The sequence below is a fragment of the Zonotrichia albicollis genome, chromosome 11, assembly GCF_047830755.1.
Source record: "Zonotrichia albicollis isolate bZonAlb1 chromosome 11, bZonAlb1.hap1, whole genome shotgun sequence".
In the NCBI taxonomy this organism is placed as follows: Eukaryota; Metazoa; Chordata; class Aves; order Passeriformes; family Passerellidae; genus Zonotrichia; species Zonotrichia albicollis.
In genome coordinates this window covers 20,222,533-20,232,294 of record NC_133829.1, presented here as the reverse complement: position 1 = coordinate 20,232,294, position 9,762 = coordinate 20,222,533, and the positions used below count along the sequence as shown (strand labels likewise).

Here is a 9,762-nt window from a genome sequence, read left to right as displayed (position 1 = left end):
CAGGCTGCTGACATGCTGTCAGCCTTCATCAGGCAAAGGTTCCATTTTATTCTGTGGCAACGCAATTTCTTGGAATTTACCTATTTGGTGGCTTTTACCTCTCAGCAGGGTAAGTGCAACTCTAGTGTAACTCTTCTCATGTTTATATAGATTCCACATGTGAAAGAAGGAAGAACTGGATCATTAGCGTACAAACTTAGTCTCTTAACTTCCCCATTCTTCTTTTTCTAAAGAAACGGTGTTTCAAAGGGGCAAAATGGAAATTAAATACAGAATGCACGTAAGAGTTAGGCACTATTCAGTTCCAACACTGGATCATATTTTTGCAATCTCAGATGATTCTGCCTCTAGAATTTGCTTTAAGAAGGGAAGACTACTTCCTTTTCTCTTGTCTTTCCCAAGAGCAAACCTCTGCAACAAAGTAAGAGGCTCCATTAGATGCAGAGATGAATGGCAAAAACATTTCTCTGTTTTCCCAGAATATAGGGAGATCTACAAAACATATAATGTTGATAGGAAATAGGCTTTGATACATGTTAATAATTTCCCCCTTTTTAGTATTTTGGTGCCCTGGTTCCTCCACTAGCCATGGTAATTTCTCTGGTTTTACTACATCTCCTCTTTTGACTAGTTTCCTAATACATTAACACTCATCAAAGAAGCACAGTATTTTAAAGAAAATTTTCTGTTAAGATTACAGGGTATTCAGATAAATATGTCTAGAGACACACAGATTACAGCAGACTTGAAAGTTTTACAGTCATGGTTCAATGAGGAAGTAGGACAGAGGCTGCATCCAGTTAAGTGACTCTCAGTCCCCAGAGAGTCATAATTTTAAGGCTGTTTGGAACATGGTGGCTTTAACCCACATGGCCTGTTCCACAGTGCAAATGTGCATCAGCCATTTCAATTCTCTTGGTACAGTACAGGCATTCAGGTAATGGGAGATAAACCATCAGAAAACAGCAATCAGAACAGCTTATTCACTTCAGAGGAATAACCCAACCAGACAAAGAACAGGATCACGATACCCAAGGAAAAAATAAGGTCTTATTTCCCCACCCCGGCAGTGGAATACAAGAGCCCCATTAAGAACGCAACAGTTAAACAATTATGTGGTGTTTTGGTACAAGGCAAGTCTCTCCATACTCAAACAATCATTTTATGAGTAAGCCCAATTATTTGTTCCCACATGGAAGAACACTAAAGATAAAATGTAAATTCCACTGACTGAAAAGTAGTGTAGAGTGCTAATGAGAAAAAGACCTGAATATGTGTTTGAGTAACACTCAATTGATTTTCTGAAACCAAGAGGGAGCTTTTCCTGCTACACAAACTGATGCTCAGTACACCTTAAAACCAGTCTATTGATCAGGAGAAACCCAGATGCACATCCAGGTTTGAAAATTTTGGTTGCAGTAAATACCTTAATAGTAATTCTTAAACAAACAAATCCCAACAAACTAAACCAAAAAAGTTAGGGAATTTTAAAAACTACACAGACTTCTAATTTAACATAGGCATTAGTTTGTGAAGTCTTTTTCTTTGCACAGTTCATCAGTAATTAATATGTACAGTAAAAAGAACTGTGAAGAAATAAAATCTGAACACTTCAATCTGCAAGAAGCTAATGCCTACTTGATACATATTAAGAGGATGTACCTGCCAGTTAGGGATGACATTTCCATGATCTAGAGTGATTTTTTTATTCCAGATGCTAAATGGTTGCATTCATTCTTGACTTTCATTCTGAAGGAATAATAAATAGCTGATTCTCTTTAAAAAAAACCCAAATGAATCCTACTCCAAAGGGTTCAGGGTGTATTATGAATGTCCCAAGTCAATCAATACCTATGCAGAAATGTTTTACACTTGGTAAGAAAATTTTCCAGATGCATGTTATTCAGAAGCTGCTTATAAAAGTGGCTATTAGCTAGGGTTGGAAGAGAATTAAATAGAGAGGAACAGTGTTGTACCAAAATATATAAAGAAAAATGTAAAGCTTTTCAATTGAAAAAAAAAAAAGTATATTCAACTCGTATTAGATACAATGTGCACAACAGACAGAGCAGTTAAAAACAAGTACATTTACAAAGCTTTCTTTTCATGGTTAATTTCTACCAGCATTTCTGAAAGTAACCCACTAAAATGATGACCCTGTTTATAATAAAGGCGCAAAATATTGCTCTGTAGCATATTTTGAAAATAATATAAAAATAATTTCTATATTACAATTTAAACTTGGCTTGTAGAATTCCAACATAATACAGCCTTAAGTCTAGAAATAGAACATACTTACAAACACCTTTGTGTTGTTTTCCTCTCATTTTTAACAATATAATATTTTAGTCATATACACTGGAAATCCATGTGCAAATTAAAATAGATATTAGTGTCTGTTACTGAAATAATTTCATTTCTATGCTATAGTTTGGTGATCCTCCACATAAGCTGCCATTCCCTAAAACAAATATTCTTCAAATACACTGACAGAGACTTAAAATACACTAAGCTAAAACGCCATCTACAATCAGCATCAGTTATTTTGCCTCTCTGGACTTATGTTTATCTGAGATCATTGTGGTTTCTATGAACATATGGGTTTTCACCTGTGCAAAACACAGTGCTATGAAGATCGTACTCCCTTACTAGCCAGTTTGCAATGTTTTACATGTCAATGAAGCACCTGGTTTAAGGCCCCCACTGCTAATGGGATTCTGTCCACGCACTGCAGAGGACAGCAAAGGTAGCCCAAACAGACCTAGGGTTTCTCTCTACTCCTCAGGCAGAATTCTCATCCACTGTCTCCTTGGAAGAGGAAGGTAGGCAGCCTGTGGGGAGCAGGCACTGCCAAAGGCTGAGGCCTCCATCAAAAACATTTCTTGTGTAACACTTGCTGAGAGTTTCTGAAGAGAAGCAGCCTGCTTGCTGTCAGGGAGAGCAGTCCCATTGGTGAAGGTGAGCACCAGTGTGGCTGTGTCAGAGAGGGGAGGTGGAGGGCAGTGTTTGTCAGCTCTGTGCTGTGTTTTGATACCTGCACGTTGAGGAGCAGCCCTCGGGCCCTGCAGCCGGCTGGGCCAGGTCTTGGCAGCGCGCTCAGCGCCCTCTGGGCCGCGCTGCTCTGCCCACGCCTCAGCTCCCAGCCCCACTAACACCCCGAACGCTCCGCTCGGCCTGCTTAGGCTTCTAGGGTACCAGCAACACAAAGCTTTCCAAGTACAGCACCTTTCTTTTACTGATGCTCCTCATGTTACTTTTGATTCAGGAAGAAGCAACTAATTGCTAAAGAAAGCTGGGACAATATTGCCATTGTATTTATAGAACAAAAGGTTCACGAATTCTTTAAAAATCCAAAATCTGAAGTTACTTTTGATAATCTACAAAATCTTCTTCTGAATAAGCTGCTTGTTAGCCATATGCTACAACGGACACCCACCTCTGAAAATATATTAGTAAACTCTAACAGTGGTTTATTAACTCTGTATTAATAATTTAAAATGAAACTTTAATATAAAGCATGACTGAAACCCATTATGTATCACAGGTATCCTCTGTTGCAAACAGACATTTGCATCAGAGTTTAGAACAAAGTAAAAACAAAATTGCATAATAGGTTTAAGCCTTTTTTAAATTAGAAAAATTGCACATTCACACTTTAAAAGAATTCCAGCTTCCTCCAACCTAAATATTTCCTGGTGATCCATCTGGGAAGGTGTAGCCTACCCAGTATTTACTCTGTACTTCCGAAATCTGGACTGGAGTGACAAACGCTGAATCAATATCAAGAAGAGAGGGGGGGAAAGCACATACAAATGCAAAGATACACGTGTGCATTGCAGCCAGTCAGGCTAACAGAAGGAATGAGTAGGATCCCCCCAAAGCAAAGCTGATTTCTCCATATCTGGGACTATGTGGGAACTCTACAGCTCTGGAGGGTGTAGGGAGAGCATATCAGGCACAGGGCTGGCTGGTCTGTGGGCTGCAAACACTTCCAATTGTCAGGAAAAATAACGCAAAAGAGCGCTGAGAGGTTAGCATACAGTACAACAGAAAAATACATCCAAAGATAATTACCTCTAGCATGTAGCTAAGGAATGGCACAATGTCTTTCAGCCCTGGTGAATGCAACTCACAAGCAATTGGGAATTCTCTCTAAAAAAATAGGTAGAAAATTTTCTTCTATAGTTACAGTCTTCTTTTAATGGAACAACACTTCTTCAGGAGGAGGGCACAGTTTCTGCATGTTTGGTCTGTTTAATGACAGCTATGGCACAGCTGCCACAAATAGCCCAGAAACAGAAATAATGTTTGAAGAGAATTCTAAAAGGAAACAGCAATTAGAAAATTATTCAAAGGTATCCCAACAAAAAGATTCTAAGGAAATAGGCACAACTAAAAAGGGTTCTGTCAGTATTTCATACAACAGATATTTTAAAGTGAGCAATCCTATAGAGGTAAATAGTTATTGAAATATCTGAGTGTCCTGAGGATGATAATGAACACTCAGGTTTGGTATCCCACACAGACAAGACCGACTAATTTTTCAAAATAATCTAACACACAAGCACAATGCATGAAATAAATCAGAACAGAGTAAATTATACCTAAATGCTGACCGGTTGCAAATCTCTTTCTTTTATGAGAAGATCTTAAAAACATAATATAGAAACAAGTCCTGTGAAAATGGGAAACAGCAAAATCTCATGGTAATTGCTTATTTTTACACATGTACTGCTTTTTTCCTCATTCAGAACAGATGTAACTCGCTTAAGCACATGGGCTGGTGTGGTTTGCTGCTAATGTAATATTTCTTAAGGACAACTTTACACAGAAATGATTCTTAGAGTATCACACAGTTCTGCTACTCTAATGCCCTAAGAATCCTTAAATATTTCTGTTTTTCTTGAAGTCCTATCCTGCCAGTTTTCTCAGTCTCAGCAACAAATACAATCAGGTATAATACTGAATTTCTTTTAACATGGTCTGGCTTGTTTTAGAATAATTTGCAATCCCAGTTTTCTTTGACAATTAGAACTTAAATGTAATAATCACAACAGCAAAGCAAAACAGGACACTGCTTACCAGTGTATGCAACAGGAGACATGGGATTTGGAAGGTGCTTACCTCAAGGACAGAAGTCACATGGAGCTTTAACAAATACCAATATTTCCCTTTCATGAAGGAATGCAAGTTCAGTAAGATTCAGTGTATGCTTAGTATACAGTAAGAAGTACAAAGTACAGGTCTGGATTCATGGAACAGCTAACATGGCAAAGACCCTAACTTTTTATACGAGGGATCAAGGGACTTATTTTGAAAACTCCCATTCAGCAGAAAACCTAAAAATATGGTCAATTTTAAGTATGTTCTCAGTTCTACCAGTCTGGGACACTGGAAAAGCTCACATGCTTTTTCTGAAAGCCAGGACACAGCAGCAGAAGTTTGTGTATCTTGTTTCACAGGGGACTTGGTTTCAGGGTTAACTAGGATTAACTGTATGCAACGGTGCCACCATTGTCAAGAATTAAAATTGGGCTGCAACAAGCAAATAATCAGAAATGGAGACTCTTTGGCAAAGAATCTTTCCTGTGTGGGCCAGAAAAGTGTCATTCCCTAATGAGGAAGGCAGAACTCCTGTTCTGCACCTTGAGGTGGCAGAGTCAGCAGCCCTCAAGGCAGTACTTTCACCTGTTATGCAGAATTGGCTCTTAAAATGAGCCATTGTTCACAAGGGTAACACCAAAGAGCTCCTGTTCGGCATTCTGCCAGCTGATGGAGGAGGGGTGCAAACCCAGAGCTGTATCCCAGAAAACTTCCTCAGGGCATCCATCTACTTCAACAGTATCTGCAGTGTCTGCTTTGCAGAAATGCTTCTGTGAGCAAAGTCTTATTTTCAGAAGTATTGCAAACATGTAAATATTTGGATCTCAGACTTGTGCAAATCTGTGCAAGGAGCTGCCATTCCTGCTGGAGGCATTTTACAGCCATCTGGGAGCCTCCTGGGGGGGAGGTGACTCACTCTAGGAGACTTGAAAAGAGGAGGAGCCAACAGTCTTCAAGAAAGGCTCAAGTAGTTACACTTGCAATAATTATCACTCAATAATGTTCAAAAGGAATAAGTAAATAATGATTAGGTTCATGCACTAGCTAAGGCAATAACTTGATGCATTGCATTGGTTTTGGCAAGCAGTTGGAGTCTAAAATGATCCTAAATTTCCTAGCTGGTCATCAAATTTTCCATACCTAGTAATTTTTAAAAATATTTTATTGTAATATTTTCCTGTATTTTAACATCAACGGAAATACTTCTGAAATTCAGGTGTGCAGAACTATATGGTGTGGGGGCTTGGGGACATGAAGTCATATTGAATTTTCTTATAAAACCTCTTTAAAAACTCAGTGCAAAAAAAAAGTGGCTCAAATCTACTTTTTTTTTCAATGAAAATTTAGAAATAATTGGTAAGAACTGAAAATTAAGATGACCTACAGCCCTCATGAATTCAGACCTTTCACTCCCATTTTTCTCAAATCATTCCATTTCAGACTGAAATATACAAACATTAGTAGCAATGCAATATGCTGCCATGTTAAAAATGTGCAGTATGCAAAATCCCTACCCTCCTAAAAAAAAAGGCTATGAAAAATTTAGGTTTTACTAAGGAAAAAATACTCTATACCTATAGAAGTTCAAATGTCTGCAAGGCAGATACTACCCTACTACAACACAACATCTTCACTAGTATGACGTTCCCCTATCTTTCTACTACCTGAGTGATGTCAGTGTAAATTCAGGCACCATTAGTAAACTTTTGACCAAACATATACACTGCACTGACAAAGGAGTAAACAACCCTTCAGCTTACCAGTACATGTAAAAAAGACACTGACAAAATGGAAAATAATATTTTTATGATAAATTATTCCTATTATTTCCTCATTGCCCCAGAAAAGCGAAGAGCTAGACACTATTTACTCATCAATCCTTTATTCTTTAAGGATTCCTTTTACTGCAATCCAACACTGTTTACTTTGTAAGTAAGAAAATGGTAAAACTAAGTAGTCATGGAAGAATCCTCAATGCCTGTGTCCCTTGCTGTCCCTCTCCCTGCGCTTTAACTCCTCTTTGTAGCAGTAGGAACAGTAATTTTCAGTCTCAGGACGACCATAAAAGGAACAGTTCTCCTTCTTACAGCGGTTTTGCTGGATGGAATATATTGGGCAAACTGTGCTTCTGCCTTGGTTTTTGTCGTTGTTCAGCCAGCTCTGAGGAGCGTCCTCGTCAGCGTACTCCAAGCAGTCTCTGACGTCCCCGGTGTTGAAGCCATTGGTGTAGGTCTGGGACTTGTGTTCGGCCGGCCTGGCGTAGCTCAGCGACTCCACCGTGTTCACCGTGCGCATCCCAGGCAGCCGTGCGGGGCTGTAGCTCTGTGAGGACAGCGACCTGTTCTGCTGGGGGTAGGTGGCACAGGTTTTCAGGGTGCCAACCACTGGCTTGTAGGTATCATCCTGGAAGCTCGATGGCTTGGAGTTGACGTCATGCAAATGGATGACACTTTGCCTTTGAACGGGGGGGGTATGGCTATAGTGGGCAGACACCGGGATGGGGCCGCTTCTCTTGGCACCGTTGCTGGGTGAAGAAAAGGACCCGGGAGTGGGACTAGTGCGGTCTTTAAACTTTAAAACCAGTTGGGTCGTATGGCTTTGAGGTAAGACGGGTGATGCCCTATCCTGAGGAGATGGTTCTAACTTTTCTTTTGAAAATGCCTCTGGCTCCAGTTTCCTACTAGAGGAGCCATTCAGCGCAGCCTTTTTCTCAGCTTCCTTTCTTTTCTGTTCCTGTTCTGCATTGAATCGCTCCTGGGCACTGGTCAAGTAATAGCCGATCATCTCCTCGTGGAACTGATGCCTGTGACTGGTCAAAAGAAGGCCAGCAAAAATAAACTTTCGTTCACCCTGCATGGCAGCTCTCAAAATATTTAGGCTGAGTTTCACGTCTGTGCTGTACTTCCATGGGTCAGACTGCTTGTCAGAAAAGGGTTTAGTGTTCACCTTTTCAGTGGGGGAGCTGCTGGCTCTGTCAGTCGGAGATGGAGTGGTCTTCTCTGACGGAGACGTGCTCGCAGACTGTCCAGATTCCTCTTTGCTCCCTTTGCGAGACTTGGACTTCTTCTCTTTGAGTTTCTCTACGGTGTCACCATTTTTTCCATTCCCTGAATTGGCTCTGCTCATCTTCCCGTGCACCAAACCTCCAAGACCACCCATGTTCTTTTTCAGTTTAATTCCCAGGGTTTTACTGAGGCTTCCTATTTTATTGGCAACTGAATCCGTCCTGGTTTTGTCTTTATCTTTCCTTTGTTTGTCCTTTTCTTTTTCTTTACTGTTTTTGCCGTTATTGCCATTGGAATTACTACAGATGGACTCTCGGTCTGAGTCCATGGAGTCAGCCAGAGACTGCACATCTTCTCCAGCAGAAGCTGTAGGGGATTCTGGTTGAGCCAAAGGGGCCTGCTATGGAAAAGGAATTATAATTAGATACAGCAAAATCCACTTCATACAGGAGTTGGTGCAAAAATATCTACCCCAAATTCAATACAGATTGTGACACTGATTTTAAATACACTTTTTAATTTATGCACTGACATTTTTGACTGGTTCCATCACTAAATAAAGCTTTTCTAACTGTGCTTACTATGTATTTTGCTTGTTCCTAAGTAGCTTTTGGCTCATTTCAGACACATTTGTAGAATAGAGGTCAGTTACTCAGATGCTCTGTGAAAGTCAGTGTCTGAGTCATGGGGGAAAGCGAGTTCCCTCCTGCCCCAGAGAGCCAGGACAGGGAGGATCAGCAGTGCAGGCTGTCCCTCAGGCCACGGGAAAGGAGCTGGGGAAGATGCAATGGAAGGGGAATGAGCTGCTGCTGAAAGCTGTGAGGGACATACAGCACACAAACCTGTGTGCAGCAGTATTTCAAAATTGATTATGTTCAAAACCCAGCTTATTTAAATTGACTTTTTATTTATTTAGGTCTCTGGTGCATGAAAATTAAAGGGAGGATGCACCAGAGCTAAACATCTCATATGAAATATCAAACATTAAACTCAGGCAAGTAGGCTGAGGAATACAAAGATGTGTATTCATGTTTAGTGGAAAGGCAATGCAGATAAAACTGGTCATAAGGCTGAGATCCACTTTATATTTTAAGTTACATGATATAACACCTTCCTTGAAAATGCAGTAACATGAATTCTAGGGTACTTTAAAACAGGACTCTGTTCATGTACTGCTGCAGAACAGTCTTGCTTTCAGGCACCATGAACCTAAAATCTGCTAGAGATAAATCTGAAATATTCAACTGGCTACAAGGACATGGGGAGGGTAAGCTCTGTACTTGTGCATATTTCTGGTATAGAAATACCTGCCAACATTGTCCCTGGGTACTTACATGTCCTCTCTCCCAGGAAGCCCTGCGCACCCCAACACTCAGTTGGGAGCAGAGGTGTTATTCCCACAGAGCAGAGGGGAAAGTGCTGCAGTGACCTGACCATGATCAAGCAGCAAATGTACCTCTCCAAAGAGAGAGGTACCCCAGGTTCCACAAGGGCTCACCACTTACAAGTGCAGGACCATTTTTGTTGTTATCATATTGTTATATTTTTAGAGTCTTATATTTTCTGGGTGGTTTTCTTACAAGCAGCTTTTCACAGCAGTGTTGTTTTTGCTTCTTTGTCAGGGCTCTTCTAAGGTTCTCTTTGACTGGCTAAC

The 9,762-nt window shown here is 40.4% G+C and overlaps 1 protein-coding gene across 9 annotated transcripts in view; it reads right to left on the bottom strand.

The window, feature by feature from the left end:
* Window positions 1-662: 662 nt before the first annotated feature.
* The window catches only part of OTUD7A (OTU deubiquitinase 7A), a 104,844-nt gene continuing 95,744 nt past the window's right edge, over window positions 663-9,762 (bottom strand). For 8 of the 9 annotated variants that reach the window (XM_074549739.1, XM_074549744.1, XM_074549738.1 and 5 more), the window contains one exon: window positions 663-8,508. In XM_074549739.1, coding sequence (XP_074405840.1) covers window positions 7,075-8,508 — 1,434 coding nt within the window. In that variant the 3' untranslated portion in view covers window positions 663-7,074. The remainder of the gene's footprint in view (window positions 8,509-9,762) is intronic. The other variant, XM_074549743.1, reaches the window with a different exon arrangement.